Source organism: Delphinapterus leucas, chromosome 14, assembly GCF_059928025.1.
Source record: "Delphinapterus leucas isolate spDelLeu-1000000601 "Yukka" chromosome 14, BTC_Dleu_Yukka2, whole genome shotgun sequence".
Classification (NCBI taxonomy): Eukaryota; Metazoa; Chordata; class Mammalia; order Artiodactyla; family Monodontidae; genus Delphinapterus; species Delphinapterus leucas.
This window is the reverse complement of record NC_143142.1, coordinates 23,867,099-23,891,230: the sequence shown is the minus strand read 5'-3', so window position 1 is coordinate 23,891,230 and position 24,132 is coordinate 23,867,099. Positions and strand designations below refer to the sequence as shown.

The following is a 24,132-nucleotide window of genomic DNA, read 5'->3' as shown; positions in this document are numbered from 1 at the left end:
TGTACATAGTTTGCTGGCCTACCAGGTCCTTTATGCAGCTCAACATACAAGGTGACACCAAGTTAAGACAAGTGAAGTTCCAATTTGGGTGCCTCCATCTCCCTCCCCTGTATCCTGATCCAGTGGCTGCCAAAGCCAGGAGGGGCTTGGAGTCAGGTGTTTGATCATGGAGAAAGCTGCCATGGCCTGGCAGATGGTGAAGGGGATGGTGTCACTTCTTCACAATCTGAATGACATCCTCGTCCTCCAACGTATGGTCTTTACCCACTTTTTGAGGATTGTGTTTCACAGAGAGACCCCACACCAGAGCGCTGTATGGAAGGAAAAAAAGAACAGCGTAAATAATCACCTTCTATCTACCTAGGTGCCACTTTCTGCTCAGATTTAGCATTCCAGCTCTTAAGAGCCAAAGGCCTGCAATATCCAAGGTCCCCTGTCCCCAGTCAAAGCCCAAAGGCTTTAGCTTCCCAAGCAGTGTGGCACACTGGAACCTTCACATAAAAAGTGGCAAAGATTTTCGGAAGTTGTGTGGTTCCTCTTGCTCCAAAGCCAACTTATGAAAGTCAAAGAGAAAAAATACAAATGAGAAGTATGACAAGACTAATTCAAAATTAAAAGGAGAAAGCGTATGTTTTTAATAGAGAAAAACCCTGAAATAACTGACTGGAAATTGATTCCTACAAATGCAATGTCAGTTATTTACAGACTGTTAGAGAATACCAGTTTTTATGGGGTCTACTGAAACCATCAGTGGGTACTAATAAGAAATGTAGGACCTCCTTCCTCAGCCAAACTAGGAAAACTCTCCTTCCCTATCAAGAAGCCATAACTGATAGGTCTCCTGATTTCTTAGAATATAGGAAGGTAATTTTTATCCATGGGCTTCCAATACTAACAGTATGATGTGCTACTGATGGAAATGAGTGAACAAGACACTGATACCAGCCTCACAGAGACTAAGAACTATGTACCAAGGGGTAGAAAACATTGGCCATGTTATTTTTATATTGTCTTTGCTTTAAAAATCTTTATTCCCCCCCAAAAAATAATCATTAAACAAGATTTCACTTTTTTAAATAAAAACAGATAAATAACAAGAACAGATACATCACCATTAGTAAAACATATATATATAAAATCTTTCAAATGTACTAACAAGCAAGATAAATGCAGCGTAACCATTTTACTATCTTAAGTTAGAAAACTAATTTTTAGCAGTCAAATTCAATGCCTGCAATAGAGTCAGTGCCTTGTATTTTGCTGATGGCAAAATGTAAACAGGTTCAGCCCTTTCGGAAAGCAATGCAGCAAAACATATCATAAGCCATATAATCATTAATCCTACTTTTGGATTAAAGAAATAAAAAGGGAAAGGTCTGTGCATTAAGACTAGAAACTTACATAAAGTAGCAAAAGATAGGAAAACTATGGTTATAAAAATTATATATACAAATCTTAAAAAAAAAATTATATATATAAATCTTATAACACAGAGAAAACATTTATATAGTAAATTATCAAAGGATGTGTGCATGTGGTCAAGGACACAAAGGGAATGCAACAGGGACACGTCATAATTAGTAGGCCTAAAGCTGAATTTTTTTTTATTATTAAGACAGTTAAAATGCTATTTGTGCAATAATTTAAAAACAAAAACAGGAAAATAGTGACCAAATAAAATTCTATTTGCCTTCATATGTCTCTTCTCCAAAATATTTTTCTCCCCTTTAATTCCTTGGTTAAGCTACAATTCAGAGGCTTTGAACAGTGTTCTGTTACCATGAAAGGCAGGAAATATCCAGAAATCTATAAATTTTGAAAAAAGAAAATGTCTAACTTCTCCCAAGATTCTCCTTCACTGATTCAAGTATGTGTCAAAATATAATGATTTGAGGGCAGTAGAAGTTAGCACCTGTGTGTGGATAGTTACTTTTGATAAAAGGAATGTGAAGCTTAATAAAGGGCTTCACTCTTTCAGTATTCTTAGGGTCAGAAACAAGCATGAATATTTTAAAAACTATTTCTGGACTTCCCCTGCAGTCCAGTGGCTAAGACTCCACGCTTCCACTACAGGGGGCATGGGTTCAATCTCTGTCAGGGAACTAAGATCCCTCATGCCACGCAGCCAAAAATAAATTAATTAATTAAATAAAAACTATTTCTATGCTTTTCTAATTTTCTACAGTTACTTTCTATTTTCTCATTTTTATTTTATTTTTTTGGTTATTTTTGTTTTTTCTCTTGTTTTTAAAACAATTTTTAAAATTTCAGCCTGTAAAGATAAAAAGAATTATTTATAAATACTGTAATTCAGTTAGTTAAAATATTTCTCACAGAATTATAGGTTGCAGGTCTGAACTACTTTTTATATATACTAGAATTAAATAAGTAGATTATAGATAATGACAGCCACGTTTCTTACTGCTGGAGAGAGAAGTTAAAATAAGAAAAAGGAGAAGGCTAAAATGAACCCTGTGGTGTTGAACTGGAATCAGAGGTAACAATAAATAAACTGATGGTTCTTAATATAGATAGATAGGATGGATGGGTAAATTAAATAGATACATACATAAGACAAGAGAGATAAAGAAATACAGATGGACTTGTAAGTACAGGTTAGTATCCTTACATACATTTCCTAACTCTGTCTGCTAAGAGGGCCTTACAAGCAACAACAGCCCACTAACAATGAGGAGGCCTAGCACACATCTTGTAAACCCAGGCTTCTTGGATAAGTGACTGATTCCAGGGCTGGTGTAGGAAAAATCACTATGAATCAGGAACGTCTAGTGGTGCCGAAAGGTAAGGAAATGTTTTAAAAAAAAAAAAAAAAGGCGGCAGCCTATCAAAAGAACATAGGAGCCAATCTGAAGGAGCTCCTAACGGCAAAAGCTGGAACAACTTGAGTGACAAAATAATGACAGGATTGGATTATAACACCATTGAATAAATATCCAAGAGCTCATACTAATAAAAATAAATTATGAATTAATAAACAGGGGAGAAGAGCTAGCTGTAACTCACAATAGAATTCCAATAAATAAATGTAAAATGAAAGAGGGAAATAAAGAATTACCATTAAGCAAACAACACAGCAATAAATGTTGCAGACAAGCTCCACCATAGATGTTAAAATCAGCAGGTAAACATCTGAAGAGAAACAGATCTTCATAGTCTCAAAGTACCTCCCCAAGACATTTATCAAATAAGAGAGAACAGTATCTTTACAGTAGAGAAACCCAACCAACACCAACATAACCAAGTTATCAAAGTAAATATTACCATCAATAAGATATATCAACATCAGGCTTCCCTAGTGGCGCAGTGGTTAAGAATCTGCCTGCCAATGCAGGCGACATGGGTTCGAGCCGTGGTCCAGAAAGATCCCACATGCCGTGCAGCAACTAAGCCCGTGCACCACAACTACTGAGCCTGTGCTCTAGAGCCCACGAGCCACAACTACGGAAGCCTGCATGCCTAGAGCCTGTGCTCCGCAACGAGAAGCCACCACAATGAGAAGCCCGCGCACTGCAATGAAAAGTAGCCCCCACTCCCCACAACTAGAGAAAGCCTGCGTGCAGCAACTAAGACCCAACGCAGCCAAAAATAAATAAATAAAATAAATTTTAAAATAATAATAATCAGGGCTTCCCTGGTGGTGCAGTGGTTGAGAGTCCGCCTGCCGACGCAGGGGCCACGGGTTCATGCCCCGGTCCGGGAAGATCCCACATGCCGCGGAGCGGCTAGGCCCGTGAGCCATGGCCGCTGAGCCTGCACGTCCGGAGCCTGTGCTCCGCAACGGGAGAGGCCACAACAGTGAGAGGCCCGCGTACCGCAAAAAATAAATAAATAAATGAATAAATAATAATAATAAGATACATCAACATCATGAATCCGGTGATATGATGCAAACTGAGGACACATCATCATTTTTGTGGTATTCTTACCAAAAATGCATAATCCCACTTCAATCATGAGAGAACATTAGACAAACCCAAAGTGAGGGACATTCTACAAAATAACTGATCAGTACTCTTCAAAACTGCCAAGATCAAAGACACTGAAAGACTTAAGGAAATATTACTGGCAGACTGGAAGACTAGGGAGAAGTAACAGCTAAAATCCCATGTAGATTCCTGAAACACAAAGAGGATGCTGGTAGCAAAGGTATTAAAATTCAAATAAGGTCTATAGTTTAGTTAATAATATTGTACCAATACTAACCTCTGTTCTTGATGATTGTATTATGCTTATGTGAGCTGATAATGTTAGGGAAAGTAGGGTGAAGGATATAAGGAAACTCTATTACTATTTTTGCAACTATTCTGTAAGTCTAAAATTAGTTCAAAATAAGATGTTAAAAGAAGTATATTTTGGGACTTCCCTGGCAGTCTAGTGGTTAAGACTCCGCGCTTCCAATGCAGGGGGCATGGGTTCAATCCCTGGTCAGGGAACTAAGATCCCACGTGCCACACATTGCGGCAAAAATAAAATAAAATAAAAAATTCCACCTGTATCAGCAGTGAGGAGTATGAGAAAGATCAGGGGGACTTACTCATGCAAAAGGTTTAGAGAGGCCCTCAGTACCCAGTGAAGCCCAGTATGATGCTGGCAGGAAGAATTAACATTTTGTGTTTGCCAAGAGGAAGACGAATTAAAAAGAGAAAGTCAGAGCACTTTGTACTGTCAGCCCTCCCAACCTGAAAAGGCTTTTAGGGTTCTTCCTGCTCCAAGCTGGAATGGTTTTAAGAAGACACTGCAAAGTTCTAACCAAGCAAGCATCTCCTGATGCCTAATTTCTATAATACTATCCTAAGAATTATTAGTAGAACCAGTAGCTCACAGGGAAAAGAAGGCACCATGGGCCCACGATACTTACTATTTAAATTCTTTGATAAGATTTTTGTGAATCTTCATGCAGAAATCCTCCACCGTGGTCCTGGAGTAAGGCAGCACCACTGGGGATGTGTAATCTGGCAACTGGCCTTTGGGTTTGGTGTAACTAGAACACAGAGGGAATAGAGGTTGCCTACTTCTTGGAATGTTTCATGTGTGAATGCAAATCAACCCTCCATCACCCCGGAGATCAGACCCAGATAACCTCTATCTTGAGGAAGAAAGTGCCCTCAATATAGCCTCGCAGATGAGAGGAATTAACTTATTTATATCTCCAAAAATAGATTATGTTAATGAGCTCTAGAGGGTATCATTTTAGGACAGTCTGGTTTAAATCCTACAGTAATATTACCCTATCCACTAAGACTTACATCCTCACTAGTTTCAGATAGTCCCAGATCTTTTCCAACAGGTCATCAAAATTCCAGCGGTGATGCGCAGAGATGGGTACACAGTGAGGCACCTTATAGATGATATCCAATTCCTCAATGGAGATCTGATCAATCTTATTTAACACATAGATACAGGGGATATAGACTCTGTAGAAGAAAAACAGTACGTGAGTCTGGAGCTGTGGACAAGACTGTCAGTCTGATTATCAGCACCCTCTCACCCAGGACCCCAAATCAGAGATTCTTAAATGGGGTCATAAGAAAGTCAGCCAAAAAAAAGAAAAAGCTTCCTACCAAAATGAGGTAGAACATCCAAAAAGTGAACTATGGGTTGAGAAGTAACAAAACTCAAGCCGTAGTCCCTAGTCATGTAACTAATTACTGAGAAAGCATCCTGCAGTGGAAAGAACACAAGTTTTGGAGTCACAAAGAATGAATTTATTCTCAGCTCTGTCGCTTTCTATACATGTGTCCCTGGGCAAGTCTCAGAGTCCAGTTCCCAGAGTTCTTTTATGAACTGTAAGAATGTAAATATATTTCTAATAATATAACTTTTAAAGAATAAAAAAATTTTTTAATACATCTAGCAAAGTCATAATCCTAATGTTCAATCAATAGGGCAGCTAAGGTTACTAATAATTAGGCAAGCCACAACTTCTCAGGCTTCAATTACCTCACTTCCAAAACACGTAACTCAAAGCACTAGCTTTTATTTGTTTTCAAAATGCCAGAAATGGACTTTCGTGGTGGCGCAGTGGTTAAGAATCTGTCTGCCAATGCAGGGGACATGGGTTCGAACCCTGGTCCAGGAAGAGCCCACATGCCGTGGAGCAACTAAGCCCAGGTGCCACAACTACTGAGCATGTGCTCTAGAGCTTGCAAGCCACAGCTACTGAGCCTGTGCGCCTAGAGTACATGCTCCACAACAAGAGAAGCCACCACAGTGAGAAGCCCGCGCACCACAACAAAGAGTAGCCCCCGCTTGCCGCAACTAGAGAAAGCCTGCGTGCAGCAACGAAGACCCAACGCAGCTATAAATAAATAACTAGTTTATTTTAAAATGCCAGAAATAATTTTAACAGTAGTTTCAATTATAATTTAATTTCAAATACCAGTAATAGTAATGTCTCATGGAATAGGGCTTCAGCTCTGTTCCCTTAGAGAAAATAGACACAGCCAGTCTGCTCTCAGTTCTTCAGCCTACAAGATTTCTCAGATGGATTAATTCTGTGAGAGCAGATTGAGAACCTACCCTCTTCAACCATCATATGACACAGAGCTTAGGGGATAGCCTAGTTCACAGCAAGTAACTGAAACAAGCAATTAGATTATCATGATCAAATTGCAGAGCAAAGAAGGATGTCAGCAATCAAGACCAACCCTTCATTTTACAGCTAAAGAAAGCAAGGCCCACTATTATTTAAGACAACAGCACAACTGGAGTTAGAATCAATGTCTGCCAGACTCATAATCCAATGTTGTTGTCATTACAAGGCTTCAAATTCAAACTCAGGCACATTTAGTCAGTACCTGTTTCCTTCCACCACGTCAATGAGGTCATCTGCTGTGGCATCACTACGCAGAGTCACATCAGCATTATGGATTTTGTATTCAGCCAGAATGCTCTTCACAGTTTCAGCATCCAGTTCACTCTGAGGGCACTGAATGGGCATAGAAGACAATGACTGGTCAGAGAGCAAAAAAAAACCTCCTAAGAGTATCTACCGATGTACCTGGATAATCCTAGATAAGGTGCAAACTTATTTCTAAAGACCATTATCCTGGATGAGAGTACCTGACTTTTAGTAGGAAATACTCAAAAACTCAAAATCTTTCCAAACTCAAAGGAATGTGCTATGGCATGAATTGTGTCCCCATCCCCACCCAAATTCATATGTTGAAGACCTAATCCCAGTATCTCAGAATGTGACTGGAGATAGGGTCTTTAAAGAGGTCATTAAATTAAAATGAGGTCATATGGGTGGGCCCTAATCCAATGTGACTCACATCCTTACAAGAAAAGGAGATTAGGACACAGACACAGAGGGGAAGGTCATATGAAGACAGAGGAGAAGACAGCCATCTACAAGCCAAGGAGAGAGGCCTCAGAAGAAACCAGTCCTGCTCACACCTTGATGTCAGATATCCAGTCTCCAAAATTAAGAGAATTAAATTTCTGTTGTTCAAGCCACCCAGTCTATATAGTACTTTATTATGGCAGCCTTAGCAAAAATACAGAAAGAATGTTCAAACATTATGACAGGATAATAGAAAAGATCTTTTGGGCAGGACAGCTTAAACCTATGCCAGTCAAATAATCTGGACCTCTAGAATGTTAAATGTTGTAGGAAATTCTCATTCCTCAATTATATGACTTAGAAGCAGCATCTGACAGAATTGATCGTTCTACCAATCTGCAACACTTTCTTTAATTGGCTTCCAGGATTCCAAACTCTTCCAGTTTTCCTTCTTCTTTGTCTGAGATGTCTTATTTGCTGATTCTTCCCATCTCCCAGCGTCTAATCATTGTGGGGGATGGAGGGAGGTGTCACAAAGCTCAATCCTTGAACCTCTTTTCTATTTATATTTGCTTCCTCAGCTAAGTTATCTCAGCTAAGCTCATGGCTTTAAAATTGATAACCACTAAATGTATAGCTCCAACCCAGATCATTCCTCACATGCCTATTTGACAGTAACACTTGGAGGTCTAATTTGAGTGTCACTGGCATCTCAAACTGAACATCTGATCTTCCCCTCCTCTCCAAACCTATTCTACACAAAGTCCTACTATTTTAGTCATGAGAGTCCATTTTTCTAGCTCAGAACAAAAACTCACCATCACCTCCTTCTCTCACAACCCATATCCAGTCCAGCTGTAATTCCTACCAACTATTTCCAAAATCTTTCCACAATCAACCACTCCACATCTCCTCCACTGTTACAACTCTGGTCTAAGAAGCCATCACTTCTTGACTAGATTATTGCAATAACCTCTTAAATGGGTTCTGTGCTTCTGTACTTAACCCATTTCAGTCTGTTCTCAACAACCAGATTGATTCCATTAAAACCTGAATCAATTTTACTCCACAGACTGGAACCCAACCAAAAGTTACCCATCTCCTGCAAAGTAAAAGCATGTTTGGCCCTATACTATGACTTTGTTTCTTACCACTCTCCTGCCTGCTCACTCTTCTGTCCCTCAAACGTGCAAAGGAACCCTCTACCTCAGGGCCTTGCACTTGGATGTTCCCCCAACATGAAACGCTCTTCCTCAAGATATTCACTTGGTTCACTCCTTCATGTCGCCCCAGTGAAGATTTCTCTGATCAACCTACTTAAAACTGCAACCCAGGAGACGCAAGAAGGAAGAGGTATGAGAACATATGCATAACTGATTCACTTTGTTATAAAGCAGAAACTAACACACAATTGTAAAGCAATTATACTCCAATAAAGATGTAAAAAAAAAATAACTGCAACCCTCCCACCAACACTCTCCATCCTCTTTCCCTAGTTTACTTTTGTCCTTAGTTTATCATTATCTAATATACTATAATCACTCATTAATTTTGTTTGCTACTTTCCCCATTAGAATCTAAGGGCCGGAATTTTTGTCTATTTTGCTCCCTCTTCCATTCCCCCTGAAAGCCTAAAACAATGTGTGGCCCATGGTAGGTGCTCTATAAATCTGTGTTGAATGAATGAAAATAGATGATATCAGCAGCCATCTACTTCATGCAAACATAAGACTGGTCTTTAGTCCCATATCACCCCAAATAACCCAAAGGAAGAAATAAAGTCACAAAGGTAAGTAAGTGTGAGACCGACTCTTGTTCTACTCTCTCAGTCATTACGACATCATTGTATTACCTCAGTTAGTGCTGGGAGAAGCCAGGCAATTTCCAAATGTCAATGTCTATGTACCACAATCCACTCTCCACCCCAGTCCCTTCAGCAACCTGCCCCATATCACCTTTTCCACTTACAGTGGCCGTGAGATTAATGCCTCCTTTATCCTTCTTCTTAAAGCCAATGTTGGGGGGTTTGCTGTTCAAGCGAATGCCAAAGCCTTCCAGCTCATTTTCTATTATCTTCTTATGTCCCAAGGGTTTCAGGACATCCAAAACAATCAAGATCAAGTTACACGTTCTGGCCACTGAAGAATTGAAAATAAAATTTTTTTCAAAGCTCATTAAAGACTTAACATAATTCAAATACTCCAAAAGGGGGAGGGGGTGGAACATAATTCAAATACTCCAAAAGGGGGAGGGGGGGTAACATAATTCAAATACTCCAAAAGGGGGAGGGGGTGGTCTAGAGTTCCTACACTTAAGAGACAAAGGATTTTTTTTTTTTTATAAATACACAGACACACATGAAGTTCTTAAGCTTTCCAAAGATTTATGCCAGAAGTCAATCTGCAATGTATTCTTTGTTTTCTATTAGTGTATCTAGGGGATGTGTCAACTTCTAGATACACTAGTAGAAAAATAATTTGGGATGAAGATACAAACCAGGCAATAACCTGAATTCCTGAAAAAGTTCAGAAAGATTTAAAACAGTAAGAATTCTAAAAGAATAAGATTATCCAGTTAGCATATTTTTTGTCGATTTTTTTGAGATATAATTTATAAAAAATAGTGTTAAGCACATGGTTTGATGACAAATGTATATACCTGTATAACCACCACAGCAACTGAGATTCAGAGGATTTCCATCACCTCCAAAAGCTCCCTTATACCCCTTTGCAATGAATCTTCCCCTCAATTCCCAGTCAACCACTAATCTGCTTTTCTTCTTCTTTTTTTTAAATTTATTTATTTATTTTTGGCTGCGTTGGGTCTTCGTTGCTGCTGAGCACAGGCTTTCTCTTGTTGCAGTATGCAGGCTTCTCACTGCAGTGGCTTCTCTTGTTGCAGAGCACGAGCTCTAGGCGCACGGGCTTCAGCAGCTGCAACATGTGGGCTCAGTAGTTGTGGCTCATGGGCTCTAGAGCACAGGCTCAGTAGTTGTGGCACACGGGCTTAGTTGCTCTGCAGCATGTGGGATCTTCCCAGAGCAGGGCTCGAACCTGTGTCTCCTGCACTGGCAGGCAGATTCTGAACCACTGTGCCACCAGGGAAGTCCACTGACCTGCTTTTCTGTCACCCTAGATTAAGCTGCATGTTTTAGAATTGCATATAAATAGAATTATACAAAATCTAGTCTTTTGTGCCTGGCTCTTTTAATTTAGCATATTTCTGATAGTCATCCATGAATGACTTCAAACCTATAATTCCATAAATAGCTAAATTAATTATATAAGGGTACAATAAAAATACTTTCAAACATGAAAAGAAAAACCAGAACAATGTACCTATCATTCACTCTTTTTCAGTAAGTTTCTAAAGAATGTGCTTCAGCAAAACATTAAAATAACCCAAAAAAGGTAAGACGCTGACTCTAAGAAATAGGGGATCCCACACAAGAACACAAAAGAAAATCTCAGGATGACAGCCATGCAAAAAGCCTAGAGCTGCATTATCCAATACAGCATCCACTAGCCACCTGGGGCTATTCAAATTTAAATTAATTAAAATTCAATAAAATTTAAAATTCAGTTACTCAATTGCACCAGGCACACTTTAAGTGATCAACAGCCACACACCTACAACTACCATATTGGACAGCACAAATTCAAAACATTTCCATTACTGTAGAACATTTCCATTACTGGACAGTGTTGGTCTAGAAAGCAATCAATCCAGATTGAGGCATAAAGACAAAGGGTAAAGGAAGGTAGTGTCAGGGTTGAGGGGAGATAATGAAATCAGTAAGACTGTATTTGGAACTGTATTCAAGTATCTAGAAAACTACTGATTAATAGGCATTTGATCTATTGGAACATTTGAAAAATATTAACAAACAGAAAAGTAAACAAAATAAAACAAGAACCAATTATTAACTCCATGAAAAACAAACTTCAAAAACAGATCTCAACAGAAAAGAAACCAAGTCATAACACACTACTTATCTCAGCACAACAAAAGTCAGACAGTCATTACATAATAATATATACCACGACTAGTGAGTTAACTAAAAATTATGATACAACTTCTTTGAAAGAATAGGAAAAGAGACATGGAGTATGAGAGAGCTAATTTCCTACCATAACATGAAACCAACAGATGGTATCTAAAATTAATTAGTCATGAAATAGCAATATAAGCATAACATTTTAAAATATGAAATAGAAGAAACAGTTGAAGACTTGTCAGTACCTGCCAATGGGGAATGACACTAAAGGTGAAAAGAGGTGGGGTAGCAGATTATTGCAATTTATGATTAGCCTTTATTTATTTATTTATTTTTGGCCGTGCCTTGCAGCCTGTGGGATTTTAGTTCCCCGACCAGGGATTGAACCCGGGCCCTCGGCAGTGAGAGTGCAGAGTCCTAACCACTGGACTGCCAGGGAATTCCCCTATGATTATCCTTTTATAGTATTTTACCTCAAATAAAAAGGAAAGAAGAAGAAAAGGCATGGGTGGGAGTCAGGAAACCTGAGTTCTAGCTCTGAATCTGCCACAACAGTGCAACACTGCACCAACGCACTTCACTTCTCCTGTCCTTAGTGTTTCTCTGCAAATAGGGATCTGGACTGATACTCTCTGAGGTCCCTTTAAGTTCCGACATTCTACTCCAGTGAGAAGTCAAGTAAAACTATGCCCTTCATTGTGGTACCAACTCCAAGCCCAACAGTCCCATCTAAAGGAACAGTACCCAGTAAAGGGATGATATCCTGGGATGGTGGCCCTGGAACACTCACCTGCAATGACTTGACGGCCTCTACCTTTCCCATCCTTGGCACCCTCAATGATACCTGGGAGATCCAGAAGCTGGAAGATTACGGAGAGAAAAGGAAAAACTGATTATAAATCTGAACAGATCAAATAGAATGATTTATTTCTCAAGTAGTCAAAATTTAGGAGATCCAAATCCAATCTTCCTTATAAGTGAATGTGTAAATCTTACTTTTACTAAGCATCTACTAAATGTCAGGTGCAAGGTTCTTACATACTTTATCTAGTTCAAAATGCCTAGTAAGTCTGTGAATAAGGATATTGGTTGAGATTCATAGAGGTTAAGTGGTTTGCCCAAAGTCACAGTCTTAATAAACAAGATTATAATCCACATTTTGGGGGCCTTAATCCATTATTCTACACTAATATTTTTCAATATTCCCCCACTTTTCAGAAGGCTGATCCTCCATACAAATTCCTTACTATAGATAATATGTGGATCATGACATTCAATAGCAATAAATCCTGAGACCTTTGTGAATCCTCCAGTTCACAAAAATTTCTGCAGCCATTCTTAATCAAGCAAGCACATAAAAATCACCTATAAAACAATTAAAAATGCAGGGGCTTCTCTGGTGGCGCAGTGGTTGAGAGTCCACCTGCCGATGCAGGGGACACGGGTTCGTGCCCCGGTCCGGGAGGATCCCACATGTCGCGAAGCGGCTGGGCCCGTGAGCCATGGCCGCTGAGCCTGGGCGTCCGGAGCCTGTGCTCCGCAACAGGAGAGGCCACAACAGTGAGGCCCGCGTATCGCCAAAAAAAAAAAAAAAAAAAGCAGATATCTGAGCTTCATCCCTGTATATTCTGATTTGGAAGGGCCAAAGTAGGATTCAGATATTGATCTGTATTTCAGAAGCCTCCATGGGTGACTCTGATAGGTGTCCCCAGTTGAAAATGACCACTCAATTGCCCAGGAAATGCAATAAAGTAAAACTTCACATAAGTCACAGTGTATGTACTTAATGATGAGAACATCAAAACCAAATCCATAGCACCAATGATTCAAATTCACAAACTATAGTTATAAGCACTTGAGAGTCTGTTAAGAGCATATGTAAAATCTGAAAATACCAAGGGCCATACTACTGTATGGCCAATACTGAATTATCCATATGAACAGACAGGTATATAGCTGCAGCTTATCAAAACATCATTTAAAACTAGCTTTTGCTGGGGAATTCCCTGGCGGTTCAGTGGTTAAGACTCCGCGCTTTCACTGCCGAGGGCCCAGGTTCGATCCCTGGTCTGGGAACTAAGATCCCACAAGCCTCGCGGCAAGGCAAAAAACAGCAACAAAAACAATAACTAGTCTTTGCTATAAGCATATCTGATATCACAGAAATAAACTTCACATTAAATAAACCACAAGGAAAAAGAACAAACTCAGGAGGTGCTTAGTGAGTTCAACTTTTCCATTCAAGAATCTGGTCAAAATGTCCTTCCTATTCCTCACTACATAATAAATAACATTACCTCCTCTAAAACTGATACAACGCGCCAGTTAAATTGAGCTACCCTTTCTCTTTCAAAAAACGTAATTTATATTCAATACACCTGCCTTGACTTGGAAACTTTAGTTACACTGATTTAAAAGGCTACATGGGGGCTAATGAGCACACCAGATCTTGATTTCTAAACATCTGTCTCCAATAAAAGGAACGAGCACTCCTTCAGAAGTGGCAGATTCCAGGGCTGGGGCAGGGAAAATATAAGATTAGCCTGGAACATCATGTGGTACCAAAAAATAAGGCATTACACACAAAAAGATGGGGGCTTCTGGAAAGAACAAAGGAGCCAACCTGAAGGAGTTCCTAATAGTCACACCTGGAACAATGTGAGTAATAAAATAATGGTAGTACTGGATTATAATCCATAAAATAAGATAAATATCCATGAGCCCACAATGACACAAATTCAATAAATAAATGGGAGAGAAGGGATAGCTCCTCCATATAATAGAATTCCAATTAACAAATGTAGTAGGAAAGAGAAAAATAGAGAATCACCATTAAGCAAGAAGCACAGTAATAACTGTTGCATATGAGATCCAGATGAATGCTAAAATGAGTGGGCAAGTTTGTGAAACAGGATTTGTATCTTCTCAAAGTATCTCCCCCAAGATATTTATTAACTACAAAAAGAAAGATAATAGCTTTACAGTAGAGAAACCCCACAGACACCACTTTAACCAACTGATGGGGGTCAATATTACCAATAATATATACTAACATCATGAATCCCTAAGATGCACTGAGAAGGACATACCACCATTTCTGTAGTATGCTTGCCAAAAAAATATAATACCTCAGTATAATCATAAGAAAACATCAGAGAAATCCAAATTGAGGAACAGTCTACAAAATAACTAATCAGCACTCTTCTAAGAGTGTCAGGATCATGAAGGACAGGACTGAGGAACTATTACAGGTGGCAGAATAGGAGAAAGAACCGAACGTAACATGGGATGATCACAAATAGAATCTTGAAAAAGAACACTGCTCGGGAAACTGGTAAAAATTTGAACAAGTTCTATAGTTTAGTGACTAGTACTGCACCAGAGTTAATCTATTACTGATAATTATTCTATGTTTATGTAAGGTGCTAATATTAGGGGAAGCAGGGTGATATAAGAGAACCTCAAAATAATTATGCTAAGAAACCAGCCAAAAAAAGAGTTCATTTATATTTACACATGGTCTTATTTATATAAAACTCTTAACATGTAAACTACAGGATGAAAGGGGCATGAGGAAACTTTGGGGATGATATGCTCACAATCTTGATTGTGGTGATATTTTCACCAGTTTATAGATATGTCAAAACTTATCAAATTGTATACTTCCTGTGCAGTTAACTGTATGTGAATTACATTTCAATAAAGATGTCTGAAAAAACAAAATGTCTATCATCAGTTGTTCCTAAGAAATTAAGTCTAAAGTGTATTTCTTCAGCCCTCCCAAAGATTCTGTAATCTACTTCCACCACTTTGTAAATCCCTGCCTGCTTTAAAAAAAAAAAAAAAAAAAAAGTATTCCATCAGCAAAAGGCTTTATACTGAGACAAGAGAGCAAGAGCCATGGCAGCTGAACATGGCGGAGAAATTTATTGAAGCCCCTACAAATGTAAAAGCAAGTTAACTTTAGCTTTTCTTGAGAGGGAAATATTTAAAATTACATTAAACTATTTAAATATTTAAAATTACATTGAACTATTTGAATGTGGCAACTATATTTCATCCAATAAAAACAGTCTATGCTTTACAATTCTGAATTTCAGATTACAACCAACTAAGAGATGAGAAAATAAAAAATATTTCTTCAAATCATGTAACTGTAGGATTTTAAGAATTGGAATGTTAACCTACTTCAAACTCAAATGCCTTCAGAGATTAAAGCAGGTACAAGTCTATATATATACATACATATATATATATATATATACACACACATATATACGTATACACATATATATGTATACATATGTACATCCCTGGTTAAGTGGTGGTTCAGCCATTACTTGAACACCTCCAGACATAGTAATTAATTACCTCAGGAGGTACCATTCCATTTTTAGGCACCTTTATTGTTAAAAAGATCTTCTTTCCTAACAACAACAACAAAAAAAACAGAACTCTACCTCTTTATAATTCTTATTAGGTGGTTCTAATTTTGTACACCATTCCCCACCAAGTCACAGATAATGAGTCCTCTGCCACAAAACAGCCTTTTAAAAGAACATTTGAGGGCATTTTAATCCAGTTAAACACACCTACTAGTATGCCTACTTAACTTGGTTTCTGGAGAAAGTCAGAAGGAAAAACAGAGGCAGAGGGCACAGACGGAAAAGAAAGTACCATGGAAAAAAGGAAGAAAAAAACCTGAAAAGATCAAGAGACTGAAATAAATGAAGGTTTTGAGGAAAAGACAAGGAAAGAGAGGGGTTAAGTGGCTATTTATTCTGATATACCCAGAAGCCCTGAGAGAGGTGCCATAACATCTCATCAGGAAAGAGGTTACTCTCTGAGCTGCCAAAGACTCTGAAACCAGATGAAATTAAGCAATGGTCCAGATATGCCCAAGTGTCCTCATTCTTGTTACTATATACATTTGGACATGGAGTCCTAGAAAGGTACATGTCCTAACAGCATCTGCATGGGTACCTAACCAGAAAGAAAAAAAGCCACTGAAAATACCACCAGGACACTGGTCCCTCACTACTTCAGATTCTATAATAAAGAAGCATGAATGTACTTCACAACTCACTGTGTAGCTCAGCAAGAGGGAAAACAAATACCTACACCAAGAGTTTCCAAATGATGTGCCAAGGCACTCAGGGCATTCTAAATTTTCAAAAGAAACAGCAGTTCTTAATATCTGTCAGGCACTGAGGGAACTACTAAATCCAAGAAGCTCACAATTTCACCATTAGATCCTAGTACACTGCTTTCAATCACATCAGATCCGAATCTTTGGGAAGTTGGATTTTTCAGCGATTACTATGGTAAAAAATAAGCACCACACAAAAATCGGTGTCGAAAAGGAAACAAATGTGGCAGTATCCAATCTGATTCCAAAATTTGAGAAGTTATATGGTACCCATATCCCATTAGTAAATAACTGTAGCTGTAAGGACATAAATAATTGTTTGGATCTAACTATTTAACAAACAGAACCATTAGGTTATTTCTTTTAGCCTGGAGCACCATAAAAAATTACTGGGACCAGAAAACTATCAGGAAATAATAGCTGAGACACTAAGGGTCCTGTGAACTAGAAAGTTTGGGAACCTCTAGTCTAGATTCAAATGCCATGAAATTCAGAACCTTACCTTCTTAGCTGTGGAGCAAAAAAGAATGTGTTCCATTACATTTTACACATTCCTTCTTTCATGCCCAAGTGGACTCCTCATTTGGGAGCCCTAAATCTATCATCTATCTGAGAACTTCTCAAGACGACAACTTCATTAAGCCTCACAGATAAGAATTATTTTCTAAAAAGGGTCTGATCGGGCTTCCCTGGTGGCGCAGTGGTTGAGAGTCCGCCTGCGGATGCAGGGGACATGGGTTCGTGCCCCGGTCTGGGAAGATTCCACATGCCGCGGAGCGGCTGGGCCCGTGAGCCATGGCCGCTGAGCCTGCGCGTCCCGGAGCCTGTGCTCCGCAACGGGAGAGGCCACAACAGTGAGAGGCCCGCGTACCGCAAAAATAAATAAATTAATTAAAAATAAATAAAAAGAGTCCGATCATGGTATTTATTAAAGTTTCTGATGGCTCCTAGCTATGTACAAGACAAAATTCAACTTCCTAAGCAGGCACATAAGATCCTTCATAATTCAGCTCCAACCTACCTTTCCAGGTTCAGTTTCTACCACTCACTGTCCCACAGCTAAGCTCACACCACAGCAGGCTGTTCACTGTTATGGCTGCTTAAAACTGTCCTTTACATTCTCCAGCTGGTGAAATTCTATTTGAACTTCAAAACCCACCCCATTGTCACTTTCTACATGCAGCTTTTTCTGTCTTACCAGACCTTCCCCCACCTCCATCCTCAGGTGGAAAAAGTACTCCTTCCTTTCTCTGTGTTTTCACAAACAATATCCCACTGTATTATTGTTTTTATGTACTGCTCTATCTCCCCTACTAGACACTGAGGGCCTGGTAGATCAAAGATCAGGCCTGGCATATACAGAGCTCCAAATAAGTGTTTTTTAAATGAAAGAATTGATTTCTTCCCTTCCTTGGCCTGCAGGCCTGACTCACCTGGATCTTGGCACCTTTGTATCTGATGACACCAGGTACAGTGGTCAGAGTAGTGAACTCATAGGCTGCCACCTCGGAATATACCCCTGCCAGGTTACTGAGCAGTGTTGACTTCCCCACAGATGGAAAACCCACAAACCCAATTCGAGCATCACCTGTCTTGGCAACGTCAAATCCTAAAACATCAACAAATATAAAAAGGAGGAGGAAAGTTATCCCTGGGAGTGTTGAGACTCATGTAATTCCTTTTACATTCTGGTTGCCTATCCCTCTAGAACCTATTTCTCCAACTTTTTACAGTTTATCTCTAGGGTAGAGCTTAAGCACACAAAATTCCCCCATAGCAATTCACAATATTTAATGGAGTGGGGGTTTTTTGTTTATTTTATTTATTTATTTTTTTATTGGAGTATAATTGCTTTGCAATGGTGTGTTAGTTTCTGCTTCACAACAAAATGAATCAGTTATATATATACATATGTTCCCATATCTCTTCCCTCTTGCGTCTCCCTCCCTCCCACCCTCCCTATCCCACCCTCCCTATCCCACCCCTCCAGGCAGTCACAAAGCACCGAGCTGATCTCCCTGTGCTATGTGGCTGCTTCCCACTAGCTATCTACCTTACGTTTGGCAGTGTATATATGTCCAGGCCTCTCTCTCGCTTTGTCACAGCTTACCCTTCCCCCTCCCCATATCCTCAAGTCCATTCTCTAGTAAGTCTGTGTCTTTATTCCTGTTTTACCCCTAGGTTCTTCATGACATTTTTTTTTCTTAAATTAAATGGAGTGTTTGATGTAAAAACTTTACACCTCTACATGTTATATACCTTTCTAGTACCCACAGTATTTAGGGCCCAAATATTATATAACCACTGATCTAAAAAATAGGTTTCTTTTTTTTTTTCTTATAAACTCTGGGGACTGTGTCATTGACAGAGTTTTCTTTTCTTACAGTGGGTTGCAAACAAATTCAAAGCCAAATTTGTGGCCCTTCTCTAAGAAGTGTACAGACTTTATGACATTACTTTTCATCCTAACTTTATCTCTCGGCTTCAACTTATTCTTTCTACCTTCACTTCCCTTTGTATTAATTTCCTTTATCTTGTTGACTATTTATTTACATATTTCAGTGAGCCAATGTAAATCTATTTTGGATCAGTACAGGATATACATAAATAAAACCCTAGTTCACTTAGAGAATATTCGTTTGCCTTTGAAATCAGTAAAATTGGGAATTCCCTGGCAGTCCAGTGGTTAGGACTCGGTGCTTTCGCTGCCAGGGCACAGGTTCGATCCCTGCTCAGGAAACTAAGATCCCACAAGTCGCATGGCATGGCCAAAAAAAAAAAAAGAATAAGAAAGAAATCAGTAGAATAAAATAAAATAAACACAATTCAAGAATTTAGGCTTAGGAAACACAAATCCACTTTGATATAAAATTTTAAATTATTTTTAAACCATATGCCTTTATTACTTTAATAAAAATTATACCAAGAAAAAGAAAGTCGAAGCAAAACACAAACCTTCTCCTGGTCCACCACCACCACCACCTTTTGGAGTAATGAGTTCCCTGCGAAGCTTAGCAAGGCGAGCCTTAAGCAGCCCTAGATGGTGTGCCGTGGCCTTGTTCTTTTGCGTCCGAGCCATCTATAAGGGAGGAATCACAGCCATAGATCAGAAGCAGTTCCTACAAGTTAAAACATCCAGAATGAATGCTCCCCCAGCTCTGAGAGAATGATGTTTTTTATCTAGGTCCCACTAACTTCAATACACCCATTTTAAGTCAGACTTAAAAGAGTAAAAATCCATTCTCTCCATCACGCAGACCATTCCCCGCATTACAGAGCAAACAGCTGAGGCCCAAACAGAAGAAACATGACCAAGGTCATTACAATCAGCATTCACAGATTAGACTAAAACTCAGCTGCTGATTCCTTTTCAACTGCTTGTACCTGGTGTGCCCCAACCGATTTGAAAGAGCTCTGAGCACTTCAGACCATACAATCACACAACAATCCAGGTGGAATCAACAGCCACCGCAGATGACAATTTACATCCAGATCATATTCCCGGGAGCAATACTCTGGGAAAGGGGGTCATCAAAGTAGAGACTGGGGAAGGGGAGGGCGGTTCGAGGGGCGATAAAGAAAGATACTGAAGTACGCGAGCAGGTCAGGGCAGAAGTGGGGGGATAGGATTCAGTGTTGCTCACATAAAAAGAAGAGAAGACTGAGAGAAACAATGTTCAGACAGGAGCAGAACGCTGGAAGGGGGCACTGACTAAGTTGCACAGGTGTAGAACGCGGGCCCGGGATGAGGGGAGTCGGGGAACGCAGGCCCGGTCCTGAGGAGGCTGAGGGAAGTTCAGGCAGGAGAGACGCTGCCGAAGAGGAACGCTCGGACGAAGTGTTCGAGCGCCCATTACCTCGGCTTCGATCTCCGCGATCTTAGCTAAAGTGCTGCTCATGGTGGTGAGTCGCGGGGGGCGCAGTGGCCTCCACACAGACAGTCTCCCTTCGGACACCCGCCAGCGGACCTTCCACCGCCACCAGGCGCTACAGCAGTGCGCAAGCGCGATACTTCCTATTTCTCGCGAGAGTTCCGCGCGAGACTTACTGAGAGATATACAGCGTGAAGTGGTCTCCTCCTCCTCAGCCAACCGCGCCCCGTCCCGCGAGGCAGCGCGGTGTCATAGAGCCCGCGGGAATGGGGGCCAGAGAGGCCACCCCGGTCTTTACCTCCCCGAGCGCGCCGAGGGTCGCGCGCCGCTCGGCCCCGCCCCGCCGGACTTGCGCCCCGCGTCCTGCTCCGCGCCCAGCCCCCGGCACGTAGTGTGTGATGAGTGACTCTTCGCTGCAGGCCTGCAGCTCTCAGACCCTCTCCCTGAAAAGCGCGCTCGCGGCGTCCACCCGTCTTCTTCGCCGGCACCGACGGGTCCTGGGGCCCCTTTCACTGCTGCGAAGACACGGCGGGGGACTCCTCGGCCTCCAGGGTCGATGTAGAGACCGATTTTCAGCCTGTCTTCTTGCGAAAAGAAAATGCCCCCTTTCCATCACTCAAAACTATTTTTAGGTGTTTGTTTTGTTTACCCCCAACTATGTGCGCGGCACATAGTGAGCCCACAATAAATGCATGATTGACTGGATAATTCCCAGAGAACCGGTCCTTGAAATACTGAAAAATTCGAAACTATGTGAAGCATAAATAAATAGTGATGCCTCTGTGCTGTGAAATATTATTTCAGCCGTTAAAACATAGATCTGTGTGGTCTAACTGGAAGGATGTCCAGGACATATTGCTTAAAAAAAAAAAAAATGGTAGCAGAACTTCACTAGGTTGTGATCCCATTTATGTTAGTTTTAAAATTAGATGTTTATTTATATAGGTGTACACGTCGGAAAGCGCATTGTTAAATGGTCTGAATAAAAGGATACAATCTCAAACTGTTAACAGTGGGATAGGATGCAAGGAAAGGCAGAGAAAGCCTTTCACTTGTTATTCCACATATTACTGTTTCGTTCAACTTTTTTTAAAGATTAACATATCCATGTATTATTTGTGTAATAATTATAATAGAATTTAAAATTTCAAAAGACGCCTCTTCCCCAAGTGTCTTGTGAAGAGGATGCCAGGACGCCCAGGAGCTGTGTGCTGATTTTGAAAGCTGCTTCCTGTGGGATCAATGGATTCTTGTTGATAGATTGATTGATCCATCGGGAGTCCGCAGGCCAGGCTTAACCTGCAGGGCTGGCCTCCACTCAGCCGTGGGAGGGAAGTTTATTTATCTAAAATTGTAAGTAAGACCAATTCCAACTTGCCAGAGACGCAAAAGGAGGTTATATCCGGCACAAAGGAGGGAATGGGAAAAGGCAAGCTTTTACAGAAGGTCCCAAAGGGCTCAGGAGTTTCTTTCTTTTCTTTAACCTCAGCCTTTTCATAAATAAATTAAGGGGTGATGAGGTAATTAGATCCCACACTGTCAGTAATGGAGGAGGGAAGGAGAGAAGAGGAAGTCCAGCTGGAATGGGATATGATCAAAGATCAGTCTTAAAAGACAGATAAAATCAAATCAGCAGGACTTTACTTAGAGTACTTAAGGAATTAATTGGCTGACAATATCAAGGGTATGATGCTCTGTGAGTAGGTTCTACTTAGCAAATCTGTCACAGGAAGCCTGCCTCTAAGTTAACCACTTCATTGCTCAAAGACACCCCAGGACCCACCTTAGGGGCCCAAAACTGTCAGGATTGTGCCAAAGGGTAATATTGACCTCCCTCAGGGCACTGGGTGGCCATCTTTTTTTTTTTTTTTTTTTTTTTTGTGGTACGTGGGCCTCTCACTGCCGTGGCCTCTCCCGTTGCGGAGCACAGGCTCCGGATGCGCAGGCTCAGCGGCCGTGGCTCACGGGCCCAGCCGCTCCGCGGCATGTGGGATCTTCCCAGACCGGGGCACGAACCCGTGTCCGCTGCATCGGCAGGTAGACTCTCAACCACTGCGCCACCAGGGAAGCCCGTAGGTGGCCATCTTATTCATCCAACAAATATTAACTGAGCTCCTTCTGCTGTTTAGCACCGTACCAGGTCTGAGGACAGAGCAGAGAGTGAATCAGATACTGTCCCTGCACTTAAGAAGTATCTAGGTTGGGAAGCCAAGGCCAGGCCTTTAAGCTCATCTTCTAAGAGCCAGAGCCAGCTCAGGTCTGCTGGGCACTAACCACAACAGAGGGCCTGTTTGCCATAGGGCTAAACCACTAGTGCCTTGGCATTGTATTTCTTAAAAAAAAAAAAAAAAAAAAAATTAATGAAACAGAGGAAGGACAGACAGAAAAGCTTTGTCTCTTGCCAGGACACTCCAATCATTCTGAAATAACTGGTTCTTCAAATGGGCAGGTGTTCTCTGCGCTTGTGTTTTCTGCTCAGTATGCTTTTCTCCCACCCTTTCCTTCTACCACCCACATCTTTTCTGATCCACACAGTCTCTGAGATGCTTTCCTTGGAACTCAAGCTTGGGTAGAGGCCCACCGATGGCTGCCCCAGGTTCTTACCCCATCAGAGCACAATCACCCTGCTTGGTTACTCCTCTGACTTCCCACCAACCCCTGGGCCCACGAGGGAGAAGCAGCATAAATCTCCAACACCAGCACTGGGGCAGCTACAGCAAGCCCTTGAAACATATTTATTAAACAAATGGAAACAAAAACAAGGGGACAGGAAAAAAGAATTTTTAAGAAGAAGCAGGAAAGATTTTTTCTTTCCTAAATGAGCATTTGTACCTTATTACAGACAGCATAGTAATTGAGAGCTAAACAACTGTGTCTGGTTGGTGGCAGGAGAAATAACAGGATAATGATACATGAAAAATCCATGTAACCACTTTTTTAAGCTTAGCTTCTAAACAGATCAAAATTCCCAGATACCCTAACAGTAGAGGGTGGGAAGCCCTCCATGAAGGATAGGTATTAATACCAGTAGTGAGTGATGTATGTTTTGCTTTTAGATGGGGGATTCTCAAGAATGTGCACATCTAGGGCATGATGAAGACAATTCTCTACAAACACTTTGTCTCTTAGATGCAAAAAAATGAAAATACACAAAAGTCTTCACTAAGTAAAAGTCTGCCTCTTCTGCCATTCAAGTGGGTGATTCCTTGACCCATATAATAGTCTAGTCATTTCAGTTCAGTACATGTTATGTGCGAGGGACTGTGCTAGGCACTGGGAACACAAAGGTAAGATGCCTTTTAACCCCCAGGAGAGGAGTAAAGGTATGAAGATACCCAAAACTCAGTAATACAAAGCCCAGTGAGTGAGGCAAGTGTCAGAAGAGATATAAACAAGGTACCTTGTGGGGTTCAAAGAAGGAAGTGCTTACATCTGGTTTGGGTCAGAAAACGGCTCCGCACGAGATGTGCCCAGGAAGATGGAGATGAAAAAAAGGGAACATTCCAGGCAGATGAGCAAAGGCAGGGAAGAGGGAAGCACAGCACACATCTGTGGGCTTCACAAGTGCCACTGGGCTGGAGCGAGTGTGTGTGCTAAGGGTGTCCCAAAACAGGAAATCATTCCTAAACATCAACAGACAGCCTGCTCACCTGAGATTGTGAATACGGTCAGCATGGGCAGTCATTTTTTGGGTAAAGAGCAAACAGTACTTTGCTAAAAGATAATTCACTTTCTTTCCTTAACCTTCTTCTGAGAAAATTGTAAAAATATCCCAAAACGTGTATTGTTTGTTCTAAGTATGCTCAGA

The 24,132-nt window shown here is 40.7% G+C and overlaps 1 protein-coding gene across 1 annotated transcript; it reads right to left on the bottom strand.

The window, feature by feature from the left end:
* Positions 1-20,457, bottom strand: DRG1 (developmentally regulated GTP binding protein 1). Its single transcript, XM_022551089.3, has 9 exons — positions 20,310-20,457; positions 19,408-19,531; positions 17,886-18,061; positions 12,094-12,163; positions 9,275-9,444; positions 6,819-6,949; positions 5,268-5,435; positions 4,880-5,002; positions 1-311 (listed from the first exon to the last, which is right to left on the bottom strand). The coding sequence occupies exons 1-9, from the start codon at positions 20,349-20,351 to the stop codon at positions 212-214; spliced, it is 1,104 nt and encodes a 367-aa protein (XP_022406797.1). The 5' UTR covers positions 20,352-20,457; the 3' UTR covers positions 1-211.
* Positions 20,458-24,132: the final 3,675 nt, after the last annotated feature.